General features: G+C 32.0%; 1 protein-coding gene across 1 annotated transcript in view; it reads left to right on the top strand.

The window, feature by feature from the left end:
* LOC306653220 (intermembrane lipid transfer protein VPS13B-like) overlaps nt 1-21,791 on the top strand; it is a gene marked incomplete at its 5' end in the record, with an annotated part of 899,457 nt that overhangs the window by 404,006 nt on the left and 473,660 nt on the right. Inside the window, 1 exon segment of the mRNA XM_079126163.1 lies at nt 17,101-17,210. Within this exon segment, the coding sequence (XP_078982289.1) occupies nt 17,101-17,210 (110 nt within the window).

Here is a 21,791-nt window from a genome sequence, read left to right on the forward strand (position 1 = left end):
GAGAACAAAGAAACATCATATGAAAATCTCTGAGACACTATGAATGCCGTACTTAGAGGAAAATTTAGTTCATTGAGCACATTCAATAAAAGAAGTAAAACTCAACAAAGAAACGAGGTAACACTACAGATCAAAGCCCTAGAAAAAGAAGAACAGACCAACACCAAAAGTAGTAGAAGACAGGAAATAGTCAAATTCAGAGCTGAAATCAACGAAATTGAAAGAAAGAAAACAATACAAGAAATTAACAAAATAGTTGGTTCTTCGAAAAATAAACAAAATTGATAAACCTTTAGCCACACTAACAAAGAGAAGATGAGAGAAAACCCAAATCACTAAAAATCGGAATGAACAAGGTAATATCACAACAGACACGATTGAAATACAAAACATAATTAGAAGCTATTTTGAAAATCTATACTCCAACAAAATAGAAAATTTCGAAGACATCAACAGGTTTCTACAGACATATGAATTGTCTAAAGTGAACGAGGAGGAAATACACAATTTAAATAGACCAATTTCAAGTAATGAAATAGAAGAGGTCATCAAAAGCCTACCAACAAAGAAAAGTCCAGGACCAGATGGGTTCTCAGACGAGTTCTACAAAACCTTTAAAGAAGAGCTCATTCCAATACTTCTCAAAGTATTCCATGAAATAGAAGAGGAGGGAACCCTCCCAAACTCATTCTATGAAGCCAGTATCACCCTGGTACCTAAACCAGACAGAGACACATCGAGGAAAGAAAATTTCAGACCAATATCCTTAATGAACATCGACGCAAAAATTCTCAACAAAATTTTAGCAAATCGCATACAAAAACATACTAAAAAGATAGTGCACCATGATCAAGTGGGTTTCATCCCAGGGATGCAAGGTTGGTTCAACATCAGGAAATCAATAAATGTAATTCACCACATCAGTAGACTTAAATTCAAGAATCACATGATTATTTCAATAGATGCAGAAAAAGCATTTGATAAAATACAGCACCCCTTCATGCTCAAAACACTAGAAAAAATAGGGATAGTGGGAACATTCCTTAACATTGTAAAGGCCATCTATGCTAAGCCCATGCCTAATATCATTCTAAATGGTGTAAAAATGAAAGCATTCCCCCTAAAAACTGGAACAAGGCAGGGATGCCCTCTTTCACCACTTCTATTCGATATCTTTAACCTCTAGCCAGAGCAATTAGACAGATCAAAGAAATTAAAGGGATACGAATAGGAAAAGAAGAACTCAAACTATCCCTATTTGCTGATGATATGATTATATACTTAGAGGAACCAGGAAATTCCACCAGAAAACTTTTAGAACTCATAAGTGAATTCAGTAAAGTAGCAGGATATAAGATCAATGCTTATAAATCTAATGCATTTTTATACATAAGTGATGAATCTTTGGAAAGAAAACTTAGGAAAACTACCCCATTCACAGTAGCCTCGGAAAAAATAAAATACTTGGGAATTAATTCACAAAAGAGTTGAAAGACCTCTACAATGAGAACTACAGAACACTAAAGAAAGAAATTAAAGAAAACCTTAGAAGATGGAAAGATCTCCCATGTTCTTGGATAGGAAAAATTAATATTGTCAAAATGGCCATAGTACCAAAGGTGCTATACAGATTCAGTGCAATTCCAATTAAAATCCTAATGATGTACCTTGCAGAAATAGAGCAAGCAATCATGAAATTCATCTGGAAGCATAAGAAACCCAGAATAGCTAAAGCAATCCTTAGCAGGAAGAATGAAGTGGGGGTATTACAATACCAGATCTTCAACTCTACTATAAAGCAACAGTAACAAAACTGGTATGGTATTGGTACCAAAATAGACAGCTAGATCAATGTTAAAGAATAGAGGTCACAGACACAAACCCTAAAAAATACAATTTTCTCATACTAGACAAAGATGCCAAACATATGCAGTGGAGAAAAGATAGCCTCTTCAACAAATGGTGCTGGGAAAACTGGAAATCCATATGCAACAGAATGAAACTAAACCTATATCTCTCACTGTGCACGAAACTCAACTCACAATGTATTAAGGACCTCGGAATCAGACCAGAGACCCTGCAGATTATAGAAGAAAAAGTAGGTCTAAACCTTCAACATGTCGACTTAGGACCAGACTTCCTCAACAGGACTCCAATAGCACAAGAAATAAAAGCAAGAATCAACAACTGGGATAGATTCAAACTAAAAAGCTTTCTCTCAGCAAAGGAAACTATCAGCAATGTGAAGAAAGAGCCTACAGAGTGGGTGAAAATCTTTGACAATCATATTTTAGAAGGAGTGCTAATTTCCAGAATCTATAAAGAACTCAAAAAACTCTACACCAAGAACACAAATAACCCAATTGACAAATGGGGTAAGGATATGAACAGACCCTTCACAGAGAAAGATCTACAAGGAATCAGCAAACATATAAAAAAATGTTCCTCATCTCTAGTAATAAGAGAAATGCAAATCAAAACCACACTAAGATTCCATCTCACCCCAATTAGAATGGCGATTATCAAGAATACAAGCAACAACAGGTGTTGGAGAGGATGTGGGGAAAAAGTTACACTCATACAATCTGGTGGGGCTGCAAATCAGTGCAGCCACTCTGGAAAGCAGTGTGGAGATTCCGTAGAAAACTTGGAATGGAACCACCATTTGACCCTGCTATCCCACTCCTTGGCCTATACCCAAAGGGCTTAAAATCAGCATACTACAGAAATACAGCCACATCAATGTTCATAGCCGCTCAATTCACAATAGCCAGATTGTGGAACCAACCTAGATTCCCTTCAATTGATGAATGGATAAAGAAACTGTGGTGTGTGTGTATATATATATATATACACACACACAATGGAGTATTACTCAGCCATAAAGAATGATATAAATCTGGCATTTGCAGGCAAATTGATGAAATTGGAAAATATCATGCTAGGTGAGATAAGCCGTTCTCAAAAAAACAATGGTCTAATGATCCCGCTGATTTGCGGATGATGACACATAATGGGAGGTGGGAGGGGTTAGTGTTAGGGTTAGTGTTAAGGTTAGGAAGGGGGGGGCAAGAATGGAGGAAGGATGGATTGTATAGAGGGAAAAGAGGGGTGGGTGGGGTGTGTGGGAGAGAAAAAAATAACAGAATCAATAAAACAACATTACCCTATGTAAATTTATGATTACACAACTGGTATGCCTTTACTCCGTGTACAAACAGAGTAACAACATGTATCCCATTTGTTTACAATAATTAAAAAAAGGGAAAAATTAAATAAATATCTCAAGATTAGAATTAAAAAAAGAAATATTGAATTTATTTTTTCTAAATTTCAAAAAAAATACATGCATATGATCTTTCACTTTGTACTTAAAATTTAAGCCAGTTGTGGATATTTTCATATAGTCAGTAAGGTTAAAATGGCAATCAGTACAACATAAATTAAATATTTAGAATTAAACTTGGTCAGCAGTTATCAGCATGGGTTATAAAATACTCAAGTTCAGCTTGATAGTGGTTTATCATATTGGTATACATTAATTTATATCTTTTTAAAACATTTTTTTAGTTGTAGATGGACACAATGCCTTTGTTTTATTCACTTGTTTTTAAGTGGTGCTGAGGATCAAACCCATTGCCTCACATGTGCTATGCAAGCTGTTTACCACTGAGCTACAGCCCCAGTCCCCCATTTATATCTTATGCATCATTAATTTAGAAGGTACCTCTATCATTTTGATAACAGTGTCTGCAGTACTAATAGCTTTAAGGCATTTCATATACACTATTTAATATACATGTGGACATTTTAGGCATCTTTATAAATAGATTCAGAAATATTCTGAATCTGGCATAATATTAGACATTAATAAGAATTTTTTTGAGGAGTATGAGTCATATGGTAATGAATTTTAGAATGATTTTATGTTAATTTGTATCTATATTTTGATTTTAATTTTATTCCCTTCCCTTCTCCTTGTCCTTGTGTTTTTTTTCTTTCTCTCTCTTTGCTCTGTATGTTAGCTGCACTACCAGTTCTTACATAGAGTTTAAATTGACTAACTGGTTTTAAAAAGTATGTTTTAGTTGTAGAATTCTAGATTTTTAAAATTTCGCTTAAGATCACTGGGATGGGGAATGCTGAGAGAAATTCCTGAATAAAGAATAGTGACAAATTACAGATAATAGACTTTTAGCAGAACTGTTACTTTTTAAAATGGTTTTTAATTGTGGGAAAACATGTTTTCCTTTTGTTTCTTTTATGAAGTTTTCTTTGAAATTCATAATTGGTGAGGAAAAATTACTGATATAGATTCTTGGTTTTAGAATATAAAAAATATGGCAATAACTTATTTTAATATTAAAAAATGAGATATTCGTTGTTTATATAGTGCACAGTTCATATACTTGCAGATATTTTTCTGTAGTATATTTTTTGCATATTCATCCATATGCACTTAGACATATCACTGTTTTAGGAAATTCTGAAATCAGCCATACATTTATTTTTTCTTTCAGCAAAGTACAATAATGCTTTATCTTTCATAGCTTTATCAGTAGTGGAGTTTCATTCATTCAAATTTTTCTTAACATGGAAAAGATATCTCACTGCATAGACTACTGGTGATATTGATCCCTAAATGAAGACATTGTATTTATCCTGTGATTTGTCTATTTATATTTTTCTTTGCCCATTTGTCTTTGCTCTTTATATTTCATCTCTATTTGCTTATGTGTCTTTTTTTTTAGTACATTTTAGGAGTTCTTCCTGTATCATGAGTATTAATTTTGTTCTGTAGATTTCTAATCTCTTCTTCTAACTCTCATTATTAATTGTTTAAGGTTGTTTTTATCATTTAGAAGTTCTAAGTTTTTCCTCATTAGTGATGTCTATAATTGCCTTTATAGTTTTTGAACCTAAAGTCAGACAACAAAATGTTGAATCAATACAAAGTGAATAATTACTGTCTTTTACAGTATGAATTTACTATTAAATCTCTCTAGTGGAGTTTGTGAAAAATGAGAAATAAGACAAAGGAGTCAAATATAAAGGAGACCAAATATTAACTTAATGTCTGATGAAGCTAGGTATGGAAGTGTATATTGATCTGGGGGAAAACATCACCAGGGAAACATATGCATGCATGCATGTATGCATGTAACACACACAAACACTGGATGAAATTCATCTCTGCTTTAACTTGTCTGGAGAAAAATACGCATCCAGGATATGAGGTCTCATTTTGAATTCAGGAATAAGAACAGAGATGGTACCTTGATGTTGTAAACCAATAGATGTGTTACTATTTCACATATTCTGAAGTTACCTAAAGCACCTATCTTCATCTCTGTCATCTTGATTGTCAAATGTAAATGTTCTTAGTTATTCACTGAGAAAATTGAATTGAGTCAGTGACCTACATGAGCACTGTAATGTTCAGTATTGTAGTTAGAGAATGAAAAGCTCAGTGGTGTTAGGAAGACTCTATGGGAAAGGATAATTTGAATAAAAATGTGCAGAATTTGGAGAGGTAATGTACATAAATCTGTGCTTAATAAATATTTTTATTTGATGTGAATCAGACAATAATATTGCCAACTTCAGTGTCTAGTAAAGGAAGTGCATTATTACACTGTTTTAATTTCAGTTTTCTGTTCATTGAACACATTTTACCTCTTTGCCCAATATGATCCCTACATTTCATTATTATTTCTACTTTAAACAATCAAAAGTGTTTATAAAAAAGATTAAAAATGAATATTTTAATTTATGTATACATTTATGTAATATCAATATATGAAGTTAATATTTAAGAAAAAAATTTAAAAGATGTCTTCTTGCGGGACCTGGTGGTGCACACCTGTAATCCCAGCTGCTTGGGAGGCTGAGACAGGAGGATCATGAGTTCAAAGCCAGCCTGAGCAACAGTGAGGGTCTAAGCAATTCATTGAGACCCTGTGTCTAAATAAACTACAATATATTACTGGGAATGTGGCTCTGGTTGAGTGCCCTTGAGTTTAATCCTCAGTACTTTAAAAACAAACAAACAAAAAATTCTTCATTTACCAACTTATTTATCCTTTCTGATATTCTTCATTCCTTCTTTAGAATTAAGCTTCTGTTATTTTCTTCCAACCTAATGCTCTTTTCTTATAATTTCTTGTTGTATAAGCTTTCTTGTGACAAATTCTATCATTTTGTTTGATTATGTCTTCAGTTTTGAAGTACATTTTTCAATGGATGTAGAAATTTAGGTTGTCTTTCTGTTTTTTAGCCCTTTACAAGCCTCTTTCCATTGTTAATTGAAAATCATTGTTTCTGATGAGAAAGTTATCCTCACCATAAGTTTTATATGTATTAGGTTTTTCTTTTTCCTTTGGTTTTGATTTTCCATGGTTTGATCATGGTTTATCTAGACTGGATTTTTTATTGTTGTTCATTCTTTGTAGGGATTACTGAACTTTTTGAATCTGTTGTTTAATATCTTTCATAATTATTGTAAAGAATTTTCTAAAAATTTGTAAAAATTCTTGTCTGTTAATCGTATTTTTAAAAATTCTAATATTTAGATTTGGCTCTTTTTAAAATAGTTTTTCTCTGCTGAAATTCCTCTTCATTCATGCATGATCTTTACCTTTTTACCACATTATTAAATTTTTTTTATTTTTACAGACTGCATTTTGGTTCATTATACACAAATGGGGTACAACTTTTTGTTTCTATGGTTGTGCATGATGTAGATTCATACCATTCGTGTAATCATACATGTACATATGGCAGTGATGTCTGTCTCATTCCACCATTTTTCAAACCCCACCTTCCCTCTCATTTCCCTCTAAGTAATTGAAAGTTTCTCCATTCTTCTCTCACCCTCCCACCCCCACCCCCATTATATATCATCTTCCACCTATCAGGGAAAACATTTGGACTTTGGATTTTTGGGATTGACTTATTTCACTTAGCATGATATTCTCTAACTCCATCTATTTATCTGCAAATGCCATAATATTATTATTCTTTATGACTGAATAATATTCCATTGTGTATGTATACCACAGTTTCATTATCCTTTCATCTGTTGACCTTGATGCCCTTCAGCAGATGAATGGATAAGGAAACTGTGGTATATTTACCACATTCTTTAACATATTTGTCAGAGTTGTTTTAAAGTCCCTGTTTGATAGTTTCGTATCTGAGCCACTTTGGGGGTCTAGTACTATTGAGCATTTCCTTTTTTAACAGTGATTCTTCTTTTCCTATTCATTTTGTGTTTTATAATAGTTTTTATTGAAAGCCAAGCATTGGATTTAAAAAATCAATAATGGACTCCGGAGTGAATAATATCAATACCCACAAGAGGGCACACCCCTTATTTTATCATGTCATTAGCATAGTTAAGTTGATCTTTTGTTTGTTTCCTGTAACATAGTTTGAGCTGGAATTGTTTTTACTTTGCATATTTTCATTTCACTACAAGCTCCAAGTTTTTTGCGTGTTTGGGTACTGGGGATTGAATCAATGATCTAATGCATGGTAGACAAGCAATCTACCACTGAGCTACAACCCCAGACCCTTTCAACAGTTTTTGAGAGCTAGTTCAGAATCTTTTCTTTTTGTATGGTCTGTGATTTTTCTCTCTGTTCTCCCATTATATCCCAAGATTTCACCATGCCAGTTCACCTGTGTCGTAGGAGAGGACTCACTTTTAGCTTTTTCCTTTTTCCCCAGTACCAATCACCCTGCTTGGTGCTCAATAGAAAGCTTGGAATGACTGTGAGATTTCTTTCAGTCTTGCTGCTTTTACTATTAAACTTCATTAGGAGCTGAGGGCCAGTGCCTCAATGGGGTTTTCTCATTTCTCCAGTCCTGATCCTATCATTCTGGAAAGGAATGTTGGAGGCATTTTGGAACAAGTTATCAGGTAGGTAGGATCCCCTTGTGTCTAGGGTTCTCAATGATGCCAATCTGTTATGCCAACAAGGAACTGAGTCTTTCAGTATTTTTTTTTCAGTTCTTTTTTTCCCTTCTTATTAGCTTTCTTCTCTCCCAACTATTCTGCCAAGAATGAAAGAAGCAATTCATTCATTTTTTTCCTCTAAGGTTCTTTTAACTTTTATTTTTGTTTACTAGATTCTTTGTGAACTCTGCTCTGTGGTGAATGTTGAAAATCTTTGATAGGTTAGGTGACTTTTCTTGTTATTGATAGATTAGAGTTCTTTTGTGATTTTCTGTTTTCTAAGATAAGGGGAAATAATTGTTAATTAAGTAACAAACTGTTATACATGCACACCTATAAATCTTATGATTCATTTATACTAAATTTAACAATTACCTTGGATAAAGTTGTCAGGTGTTGGCAGTTCGTGTTCACTCAGTTTTTTCATAGCCTCTCATTAGTCTTTATTCCTCATCCTTTCTTTTCAAATATTGATGATTCCTTTTTTTGTTTTCTGTTTGACTGTTTAGCCAAAAACTTCCCTGATCTCAATCCTTGGTACCAATAAAAAAAAAAAAAAATCAAAGAAACAAATAAACAAAAAAGGGGATTGGGGTTGTGGCTCAGTGGTAGAGTGCTCACCTGGAATAGGTCAGGCCCTGGGTTTGATCCAAGCACCACATAAAAATAAAATAAAGGTATTGTGTCCACCTACAACTAAAAAATACATATAAAAAAAAAAAACAAAAACAAAAAAATTGAAATTAGTCTTAAAACTAGGGGTAATGAAAATTATCTTACTGTACCTGCTTCATAGAAAAAATAGTTTTTAGCCATTTTAAGCTTAGCTATATAGTAATACATCTGTTTTTAGTCTCATTGGTTGAAGAGAAAACACAGGATGCATTTTCCTTTATAAAACTTGATATATGGTAAGACAGTTTCATTGGCTGACAAAGTTCCATAGATGATAAGAAGCATGCATGTTTAATTCTGCACAACTTATTCTCATTTCAACTCTCATTCTCTAGTTTAAGATATAACTGAAAATGACAGTAGTGTCCTGGCTAAACTAATGGATGAAGCCTGAATGGAATGTGACTAAGCGAGCTGTTCTGGCAATGATCAAATAAATAAATCACACTTTTCTCAGTATTTATCTCTCATGCTAAAATTAAACAAAAATATATTTTCAAATTTTAGTGATCTATAGGGAATCTGTTCTGAGTCAACTGAATATCAAACTAATTTCCTACACACTTATGTCAGAACATATGCCTTATTTATGAAGGCTCTGTCTTGTTGACTTAGTGAGGGATTCAAATATCCATTCAAATTTAAAAGAACATTATATTTAAATTATAATTTCAACTCAATTGATGTTTAATTAATGGTTGTTTTTTCTCATTTATTAAACATCCATAAATTCAAACCTGACTATAAGGAATGAAGTCATTTTTGTGTTACTCATATAACATACAATTTGTTGGTAAACTTTTTTAGATTTTTAATTATAGTAAAATAAATAATACATTTAAGATTAATTTTTCATGGAAAAATATTTATTATATTCCTTTTCCTTTTCCTCTGCCTAAAATCCCAGTTATAATAATATGCTAATTACTTTTTGAGAATGTTTTGAAAATGTATTTGCACTCATTAATTTTTGACAAATCTAAGACTTTTAAAGTAACCTATATAATATGAGGAAAGTCTATATTTTCTTAATTAACTCTTGTTTTTTTCTAGTTTGAATACTTTTTAATTTATATGCCATTTTGTTTATGTAGGGTTTCTTTGTGCTTTTCAAGATAATTTAAAAAAGATATCATTTGTGTTTTGCCTGTACTTGACATGTATAACATTAGAACAAAACTCTATTTTTTAAATTTATTTTTAATTTCCAGTTAGTTATACATGACAGTAGAATGCATTTTGATACATCATACCTAAATGGAGTATAATTTCTCATTCTTCTGGTTGTACATGATGTTGAGTTACACAGGTTGTGTAATCATATATGCACATCGGGTAATAATGTTTGATTCATTCTGCTATCATTCCTGCCTCTCCCTTCACTCCCATCTGTCTAATTCAAAGTACCTCTATTCTTTCTTAGCACCCCCATTGTGAATTAGCATCCACATGTCAGAGAAAACATTCCGCCTTTGGTTCTTTGAAATTGGTTTGTTTTGCTTAGCATGATATTCTCCAGTTCCATCCATTTGTCAGCAAATGCCATAATTTCATTCTTTAAGGCTGAGTTATAGTCCATTGTGTATATATACTTCAGTTTCTTTATCCATTCATGTGTTGACGGGCACCTAGGTTGGTTCCATGATTTGGCTATTGATAATTAATCTGCTGTTAACATTGATGTGACTGTGTCACAATAGTATGCTGATTTTCAGTCCTTTGGGTATCAACCTAGGACTGAGATGACTGGGTCAAATGGTGGTTCCATTCCATGTTTTCTTAGGAATCTCCATACTACTTTCCATAGTGATTACACCAATTTTCAGTCCCACCAGCAATGTATGAGTGTACCTTTTCCCCCCAGTGACTCAGGGAGCTGAGGCAAGAGGATCTTGTATTCAAAGCCAGCCTCAGCAAATTATCTTAATTTTTAAAAATCAGTTTAATTTCTTATTTTTCCTCCTTTACTTTTAAATGATTATGCAACATATGCAAATTCTGAAGTAAAATAATATAATTAGTATCACCAACTATTTGCCAAAAACTTGGTATTCAATCTATTTTTTTTCCCCCCTTTCTTTCCTCAGATGATCTGTCTTTTTTATTTTGGGATATTTGCTAATCCTCTGTTTTTCTTCCCTTACTTTCTACCTCCTTTCCTTCTCCTTTCTTTTCAGCTTCTTCTTTTTTGTTTAGTGTAGGTTTAATTATCCAGTTTGGGGTTCAGTAAACCGTCTAGATTTGAGGTTTATTGTCTTTCAACCATTCTATAAAATTCTCGGTCATTATTTTTTTGGCAGTGTTGCCTCTTCCTCATTCTTTAGTATAGCCTTTTTGGTATCCATTTAGACATATGTTATATCTTCTTACTTAGACCTCTGTAGCTTTCTTTACTAGATTGTATTTACTTTTCTATCTATACTGCATTCTAAGTTATCTCATTCTTTCATTTCACTAATTATCTTTTCAGTTGTATGTAATCTGCTTTTATCTTGTCCTCTGAGATTTTTATTTCAATAATTTGTCATTTGCATAAGTTCCATTTAAAAAAACCTTTTCACTGATATTTTTTCAATACTTTTATCACAATATCCTAGTGGTTTTTAAACATTTTATATTTCCTGTTTTATATTCTGTATTTGAGTAGCTCTTTTTTTTTTTTTTTTTTTTTGCGGGGGAGGGCAGAAGGAGGGTGTCTTAATTTATTAGTACTTCTGACTTTACAGTGAGTTTCCTTCTGCACTGTTTGCTAATTTTTTGTTGAGTAACATTGGTATATCTTTATTTCTGGCTCATATGACAATTAATTTCATCTAAATGTAATTGTCCTTTTTGTCAGTGACTAGGGTTTTCAGCCTCAAAAGAAAATCGAAGGGTTGTCTAGTTCTCATTCCGCTCTCCAGAGTTTCAGGATCCCAGTTGCATCCTCAGGGCAACTGAACTTCTCCACCTTTTGTATTTATGAGTGCTTGGGGTTCATTGTGATAAAATTATACAAAAATGGAATACAATTTGCTTTGTTCTGGGTCTGTCCCCAGTATCCCCATTTACTTCTCTCCACCTGTGCCTTTTCCCTTTCCTGTACTCTTCTGGTTTTTCTTCTCTTTGTAGCTTGTTTTTAAATTAGTACACTACAGATATACATAAAGGTGAAATTTATATGGTATATTCATATATGTACATAGGATAGTTTGGTTGGATTAATTCCTCCATTCTTCCCTTTTCCTCCTCCCTCTCCTGTAGTCACCTTCCTCTGCTCCACTGCTGTCTCTTCTGTTTCCACGAAATTACCTCCTCAACCTTTTCTTTTCCTTCCTGCCTTAATTTGGTCTAGCTTCTGCATATGAGCTAAAACTCATCTACGTCTGGCTTATTTCACTTAGCATGATGTCTTCTTCTTGTCTCCACTTAAATGCCATGATTTGATTCTTCTTTACGGTTTAGTAAAACTTCATTGTGTATATATAGCACATCTCCTATATCCATTCATCTGATGATGGACATCTGGTCTAGTTTCATAATTTGGCTATTGTGATGTATGCTGCTATAAACATCACAGTGGCAATATTCCTGTAGTTTGCTGAGTTCAATCTTTTGGCTATATACGAAGGAGTGGGATGGCTATGTCATATGGTGGTTTTATTCCTAGTATTTTGAGAATTCTCCATACTGCTTTCCAGAGTAGTTGTACTAATTTGTAATCTCACCAATAATGTGTGAGTGTACTTTTCTCTTACATTCTTACAAGCATTTATTATTATTTGTATTCCTGAGAATTGCCATTCTGACTGGAGTGAGATGAAATCTCAGTGTAGTTTTAATTTACATTTTCCAGATCCCTACAGATGGTGAACATTTTTTCATATGTTTGTTCTTCATTTGTAGTTTTTATTTTAAGAAGTGTCTCTTTAGTTCTTTTGCCCATGCCTAATTGTTTTTTTTTTTTTTTTAATTTTTATTTTTGTTGTTGAACTTTGGGGTTCTTTATGTATTCTGGATGTTAATTCCTAAGGAACAAATGGCAAAGATCTTTTCCCATTCTGTAGGCTCTCTCGTCTTGCTCTTCATTGTGTCTTTGCTGTTCATAAGATTTTAGTTTCATGCCATCATACTAACTGATTCTTAGTTTTAATTCTTATGCTTTAGGAGTTTCATTAAAGAAGTTGGTACCTATATCATTATGTAGGAGTGCTGAGCCTATGTTTTCTTCTAGCAGTTGATTAGTTTCTGGTCTAATTGCTAGGTCTTAGATCCACTTTGAGTTGTCTTTTTTGCAGTGTGAGAAATAGGGATAAAGTTTTATTCTTCTACATAGGGATATCCAGTTTTCCTAGCACCATTTGTTAAAAAGACTGTCTTTTCTCTAATGTATGTTTTAGGCAACTTTGTTGAGTATCAGATGACTGTATGTTTGTGGATTTTCTGTGTATTTTGTTCTTTTTCATTGGTCTTCATGTCTGTTTTGATGTCAGTATCATGCAGTTTTTGTTACTATAGCGCTGTGGTATAATTTGAGATCAGGTATGGTGATGCTTCCAGTTTTGCTGTTCTTGTTCAGAATTGCTTTGCCTATTCTGGGTCTCTTATTCTTCCAAATCAATTTTTGAAGTATGTTTTCCAGTTCTGAGAAGAGTGTCATTGGTACTTTGATGGGGGTTGCGTTGAATGTGTGTAATGCTTTTGGTAGTATGACCATTTTGATAATATTAATTCTGTCTATCCATGAAAATGAGAGGACTTTCTATCTTCAAAGATCTTCGTCAGTTTTTTTCTTCATTGTTCTGTAGCTATTGTTCTAGAGGTCTTTCACATCCTAGGTTAGATTTATACCTGAATATTTCTTAAACCATTTTTTTCCCCATTTTGAGCTTATTGTGAATGGGTTAGTTTTCCTGATTTCTTTTATTTATTTATTTATTTATTTTTCAGCAGATTCATTATTGGAGCTTAGAAAAGTGATAGATTTATATATGTTGATCTTGTATCCTGCTGCTTTGCTAAATTTGTTTATCAGCTTTAGAAATCTTCTGGCAGAAGTTTTTCTTTTCTTTTTTTTTTTACTTTTGTTCTCCTAAATATAGAATCATGTTATCAGCAAAAAGAGATAATTTGACTTTTCTTAGTCTTTTTTGCTCATTTTCTAGCATTTTTTTTTTTTTTTTTTTGCTTCTTACTTTGGAAGATATCTTTGGAAAATTGTCTTTTACCCTTTCTAGCCCCCAGTATGACATATTTCCATTATTGTTGTAAGTTTGATTGATTCATTCATTTATTTTTCAGAATGTACATCATTCTGATCATAAACACTATATAGCACAATCATGTTGTGTTCTATAATTAGATATCCTTTATGGATATATATATATATATATATATATAAATATACATACATATATCTATATATTACATTTGTACATACATTTTTATATAAATATCTTTATATATAAAGTGTTATATATAAATATACATATAATAAATTACTTATATTGGGCTCATGTGGGAGACAGCGTTTCATAGAAATTCTAATTTCAATTTCATATTTCTATGGATTTTAGAAAAATCTTTTAACACTTAAGATGGAATTATACATTTTTTAAATTAAAAGTTCAAATTGTGTTCAGTGCTTTAAAATCAGAAGGTTTCATGAACAATTTTTAAATCTGGAGACAAATTCTCTTTCTCAGCTAATATTTTGGGATAGAATGACACATAAAATAAGAACACTTGCAAATTAAATGTAGCTGCAATCTATAGTACTGTGTTTTTGTTATGACGTGGCAATGATAGTCTCTGCTGTAATAGAGTTCATAGAATTGTTTAGAAAATTGAATATGATTTTGGGAAATTCCTATTTTTATTAATGTAATATAGTATTTTAAGCTTTTGTTTTATATACTTGTGATATTTGAGAAGTAGAGAAATTAGCTTCTCAGCAGATATTTAAAATCTGTAAAAGTCCAAAATATATACGAAATCAGATTTTTCAGTTAACAATTATGGAATTTCCTTTTGTGATCATCTTGTATTTAGATTCTCCCATCTTTCCTTCCTGACATGTATTTAGTGATTTGTTTCTCAGCAGCACATGCATTGACACATGGGGGACGGCATCACTTATGTTGTCTTTAGTGTGCTGCTTAGGGATCTGTATTAATTCTGGGCTAATGGGATAAGTAACTCTACAAAGTTGAACAGAAGTGTACATGGCACTTCTTTCTTATTTGAAAATTCTGTACAACATTTGAATAAAGGATAAATTTCTCCTTCCTCTTAGTTCCTTTCTGTGGCTGTGTGGATCACTTTTCATAGTGTTAGTACTAATTGTACTGTTTTAAATATTCTAAGACATAATAGAACACATGGGCTTTTTTCACTTACCTGACAACCTGTCCACCATTTATTCCAACATACTGTTTTTAGTCCCTACCATATAGCAGGTACTTGTCTTGATTTTGAAGATGCAGATCATAACAGAAATGACAAATAGTCCTTTATGTCTTATACATCCTAGTGGAGCTAATAATATTTGTATTGAAAACTATGTAGAAATGCAGAATTTATTTACAAGTAAAAATAACTTGCACATAAATTAAGAATTTGGTATTTGCTTTTAGTTTAGTTTCATGTGAGCTACTTTTTTATCAGAAAAAGAAAAAAAATGTTTTAATTAGTAAGGATCTGTTTAATTTAAGCTTTGTGATTTTTGGGGGGGTTGGGTGGTGTGGGGAAATGTCTGATTGGGTTGTTAGCCTATATTTCCCATAGGCAGTTCTCTCTATGCTTTTTACCAAAGCTATAATTTTCAGTGATTTATTGAATGAGTATAATAAAGCTTTCTTTTAAATCTTGAATTAGTTTTATGTTTTTAACAAAGAGATAATATTCCATTCTCAAGGGCAGTACTGAAGTTGCTCTTTGCCTAAAAAATTAAGCTTATTATTTTTAATGATACATTTTGAGTGCAATTTAGTTCACTTTTCATTGAATTGATAATTTAATGAGTTTTAGTGTGCAGTTGACCCTCTTCATCAATGTGTTCTGCATTCACAGATTCAATCGTCAGTCAAAAATATTTGAACACATACAATTATGTCATTAGTCACTAAACAATATAGTATATAATTACATACATACATTTACTATGAATTTGTATTATAATCTAGAGATGATTTAAAGTATGCAGGATTATCCTGTAGGTTATATACAAATAATTTATCATTTTATAGAAGGTATTTGGGCATATACAGATTTTTATATCCATGGGAGTCCTGGAATCAACACCCTACAGATACTATGGAATGATTGTATTCACAAGCTTGTGAAATCACCATTTTCTAATTCCATAATTTCTCATTAATTTCAATAAAAACTATTCAAAAGAGACACCCATATACTCATGTTTATCATGGCACTATTTATAATAGCTGAGTTGTGGAGTCAGCCTAGATGCCCATAAAGTCATGAATAGATGAGGAAAATGTGGTATATATACACAATGGAAAATCATTCATAGAGAAGAATTAAATTATGTCATTTGGAGAAAAATGGATGGAAATGAATATCGTTTTGTCAAGCAAAATAAGCTAGTCTCAGGAAAAGTATTGTTTCCCCTCACGTGAAAGCTAGGAAGGAAAAAAAAAAGAAAAAAGAAGGATGACATGAAAGTAGAAGAAGAAAGCCTATTAGAGACGGGTGAGGGTAAGAGAGATCAGTAGAAAGATGTAGATTTGATCAAATCATATTATACACATTATGCAAATGTCACAATGAAAAACAGTAACTGGCACAATTAATAAGTGCTTATTATTAAAATGCAGACACCCTACATATCTATTAGCAGTTATTTCCACTTTCCCCACTTGCCAGGCCTGGTGACCACTAAGTCTCTTTTTGTCACTATGCTTTAACCTGTTCTGGCTATTTTCAGTAGGTAAAATATTACAATATGTATTTTTTGGTGACTGGTTTATTTAGTGTAAAGTGTGCAGTGTTCATCCATTTTGTAGCCTGTATCAGTACTTTATTTTTAATGGGAGTATAATATTCCAGGGTATGCCTATACCACATTTTGTTTATCCAGTTATCAATTTATGAACGTATGTATTGTTTTAACTATTATAAATTATGTTATATTAAAATTTAAGTACTAATTTTTTGGTAGACATTTGCTTTCCATTCTCCTTGGTTTGTACCTAAGAAAGCATTTACTGGGTCATATTATAAGATGTGTTTTTGTTGTTGTTGTTGTTGTTGTTTGTTTTTGATTTTTAAATGAGGGAATGCCACACTTGTTTTCCAAAGTGATTACTCAACTTTACATTGCTGTGTAAGGGTTTGAATTCCTCCATGTTCTTGCCAACACTTATTATTAACTATCATTTTCTTGCAGTCATTGACTTGTAAATTGATTCAAGCTTATTCGTTTCCATGAGGAATTATGAGAGTTTTAAAATCTTGTTTTTTAGGTGCTGTACTTCTTTGTAGTGTACAAGGACTTGCTGTTAATATTGACCCAATCTTATATGCATGGCTCATCTATCAACCTCAGAAACGAACAAGCAGACACATACCACAGGTGAGAGATCTCTTTTTCTCTTAATGAGTACATCGTTTCTGCAATTACTTAGTATAGTTATCTATGACTCTTCATTGGTTCTCTTTTTATGGATGTGCAAGAATTTCTTTGTGCCTTGCTCTACTCCTTTTGAGCAATTCTGTTTCTTAATTTTATTTATAAAATATTGCAGCTCAACACAGAATTTCTTTGACTATTGAAGGAGCTTTCTGTTCAATTGCTTATAAAGCAGATAGATTAATAAGACAATTTAGGCCACCCTGTTTCATGGCCCTGCTTTCCCTCATAGTGTCTAGCTGTTTGTTGACATAGGACATTGCTTAGTAAATGTTAGCTTTTTTTATTATCTTACCATTTTCTCCTCCTCTTTTTTTTATTATCTTACCGTTTCCTGCTTATTGAATTCCTAATGCTTAAAATAGGATTGTTTATACAGAAAGTTTCAGATGTATCTTTGTTTAAAAGGGTACAAATTAAAAAGCAAGAAATAGGTAATTGTAGTTTCTAGAATACTTAAATTTTCTGTGTCAGGATTCTTACATGTAATTGTGGTCATTTGTTTTATTATTCTCATTTTAAAGTTGAAAACACTGCTGTTTTTTGAGCTTTACTTACCTTCAGTCACTTGGTTTGTAAATAGAAGAACTGACCATTTTTGAGGCCATATTGATACTTTCTATGTTTGAAGAGGTTTTGTATCCTTCTTTTTTCTGTCTAAATTAATGCTAATTGGTAGAAGAAAAATGCATGGTTTCATAATTATGTAACAATTAAAACATTTACTGAAAGATAAAATACAAGGAGCATCTCTCTTTTCTTTCTTTCCTTCCTTCCTTCCAACCTTCATTCCTTCCTTCCTTCTCTCAGTGTCTCCTTCTCTTTCTCTCTTTCTGCTAGGAATTGAATCCAGGCCCTTGCTCATGCTAAGCACATGCTGTACTGCTGAGCTACACTCCCAGTCCCAACATAGCATCTTTTAAAAGTTTTTTTTTCTTCACATTATGCTAATTCATTTGAAATTTATGCCATTCTTACTAATGTATCATTCTTTCTTTTAATAAGTAGTTACAGAATATAAGACTGTGTACTAGGCACCAGTTCTTCAGAAATTGAAGTTATTGTTGAGAGTATTTCTTTAGGAGTATTTAGTGTATTTGAGAATATTAAAGAATATAGAAAAACCATATTTACTATTTGCTATGTAGGTATATGTCCAAGACGATATGAAAATAAAAGAGAAATGGTTCTCACATGCTGAGAACATGTGAATAGGAGGAATTAAGAAATAAGCTGAGCATCACAGGAGTAAACCAGACAGGCAAGGTTGTTTCCAATGGAATTAGTAGAGCAAAGACAAAGAAAATGCAAAATCATGGCAAGGAGGAGTTAGTTTTGTTTCTGAACTGGAAGTTAACTTTCTTGTGGAGACTGGTAGAAAGGGGAACCAGTTCCTAAAGGATTTTATTTGTAATGCTATTTATTTGAGACTTTCCTAAAGGATAAAAAATGCATAGGAAGCTGATGTAAACATTTGTATTTTAGAAAGTTACTCTTACAAAATGTAGAGTATGGATGAATAGAGTAGTGAGAAAAATGGCGGGAAACATTAGAGAAGATTTTTTATTATAAATCCTTGGTTAGTTTTTTGTTGTTGTTGTTTGTTTGTTGGTAATTGGTACAGTTACTTCTAGCATTCCGTAGATATCCTTGAAAATCAAATTGAGTGTTCTAGCAGCTTATTTAAGTAAATTAGACATTCATTTAATTGATACCAAGCATATTCAAGGGCTTTTGTTTTTCATTTTATTTTTATTATATTATTTTATTACTTTTGAAATTTAAATTTAAATTCTGTGTTCAAATATAATATTTTTGTTTAAGGAAAACTAATAAATATCCATTATCTCTCTTACTTGGGGTTGCAAATAATATTGGAGTATAGATCTTCATATCTAAAACTTTGCATTCTTCTTATTCATTAAGTATATTTTTAGAAGTGTAATTAGTAGTTCTTCACAAGTAATTTGGCATTTCAAGTCTTATTTTAAGATGGTTATATTGCCAGATTGCTTTCAAAATTGGCATACAATTTACATTTCATCAGAATTTATAACATTACTCTTTTACATAGTTCAGTAATACCCCAAAATTTACTTCTAAAAATACTGTCTTAATTTTTTTTATCTGTACAATTGAGAGAATAGTGTTGAATCACAAGTTCTCCTCACCCATCTTAATCATTTTTCAGCTGTTGATCACTCATCTTTACTTCTAAAATCTCTTGGTTGAAAAAAATGCCAATATGTAGTATTGGTGGAAATTTAGAGAATGATTAGTTCTGTTGTTGGTGAAAATAAATATATTTGCTAATATCTAATACAACTGAAAATAGGCAGACTGTATAACCTCCAAATTCTACCTCTTGATGTAGGTATGCTTTTAGACATCCATATAAGCTTAAGGAATCATGTATAAGTCATTATTATATATTCATATAGTGTAAAAATGGAAATAACTAAATGCCTCTGAAGGCATGGGGATAAAGCATGACCTATTCAAATGACATAATGCTTACTAACATCTCATATTTCTTGGTATGATGTCTCAATATTATGTTTAATGCAAAAGGAATTTCCCAAGGATATATGCAGTTTAAGAGCACTTATATGTATTTTCCAAAATGGCACTTAATAAATATGTGTGTAAAAATTAATCTCAAGAACTTGTATAACTATCATAGCCATTATTAATTAACTAAAATGTGAATGTGGAGTTATTCTTTATAAGCCTCTCTTGATAATTTAATGATAAATTAGGAAGGGGGAGTTTGAAAAGCTTTAGATGGGACATTGATGGGGAAAGGATAGGAGAGATCTGGGGCCAGAATGCAACTGAATGTTGAGGAATCTGCAGTATTATTCCAAGTGAAATAAAAAGTAACTAAATATAAATATTGCTTCTTTTGATATTTTTGATTGGTGTAACCATATTTCCAGAACAGTAGAGGGAAACACTGGTCTAACTTCCTGTATCATGTGGTTAATATATAGTTTCTGTATTAATAGTCATTCAGTGGATATTATTGAGGCTTTGTTGGGTACCATTATGGGTATTTTATATTATAGGTGTTTTATATACATTTGTTTATAAGACATACAAGAGCATTACTCTCATGGTAAGAGTTTTTGACTGGCCTTTGAATGTATTCTTACTAATGTGAAAAGACATTCAGAATTTCAGTTACCCAAAGACATTTTGGTATTGTTGTTGGGTATTGCCACTACTATGGCTTTCATTAATTTCATCTTTTAGCTACAGTGCTTGAGTTCAGTGTCACACTATGCAACACATACGTTTTCTAATTTAATCCTGAACTTGATTATAATTTCTTATAGTACTTGGTTGTATTCCAGGAATGTAAATGATAAACAGAATTTAAGGGATTATGAAGTCCCTTTTGGAGTATAAAGTGGTTTTCTAATAAAGATGCCTAACCCCCTATTTTATAGATGAGGAATTGTAAATGACTGAAATTTATGATGTGTTGAATATTTCTCACCTAGGTCTTAAAAGCTGTTTTCTATTTATATTTATTTTAAGTATTATCAGTTTGACTAAAGTCTTAGTATTAAAACTGCAATTTAAAATATTAAATATATTATTAAATATAGTTAATATAATACTAAATATGTCGATTATTTATATATATATATAAATAATCATTTCAGTCTCCTATTTTCAAATTTCATATCATTTTGCCACTCCATTTAGCAACTTGTAAGATATTTTGCCATTCCCCCTCATTTCTCTATTTACATATCTGTAAACTTTACTCTTCATGATGTTGAGAATATCACTGGACTCACTGCACCATGACCAGTGTCTGTCAGATACAACTGTATTGCAAGCTCAGATACGGCTGTACTACAGTTATCATCTGTTGTTTTTCAAGTTGGAAATTTTTTCTCACTTATGGCTAAAACTCAACACTTGATTGTTTTCTACCCAGTTCTATATTGATCTTTGATCCTAAGAAAACTTAAAAATTCCCCCCTTTTTTTGCCAAAAATATGACAGAATTATTTGGGGAGTCATCAGCAGTAACATCAACCTTTATTTCAGTGACCAAAGATGAAACAGCTGCTTTATTGTCTAGCTCAGCACTCATGCATTCGACATAGAATCATAATGTTTTCCAGCTTCGTCTAACTATAGGTATTTTTCTTTGCTTTCTAAATGTGCTATGGTTATCCCTTTGTCAGACAAAATATATATATTTCTTAGTATGTCTTCAAAAAACTGGACTGTCCATGTTTACATAAATAGTTTATAAAGTATATTCCTAAAAATATAACTTTACAATGATAACATTCCCTTTGTTTGGAATCATAATTTCCCAAGGCAATTTCAGCTTTGATTTGACATTTCCATACTATCTTTATGATTCTTATTGCAGTTTATGTTAACTGAGTACTTGCATGCTTTTTTGGTTTTCACAGAATTAATAACCATGATTTTAAAATATTAAATGAAAAATTGTACAAATATATAATGCTTAAGTTTAAATGTCTTATTATATGT

This window comes from Sciurus vulgaris (assembly GCF_902686455.1).
Source record: "Sciurus vulgaris genome assembly, chromosome: 1".
NCBI lineage: Eukaryota > Metazoa > Chordata > Mammalia > Rodentia > Sciuridae > Sciurus > Sciurus vulgaris.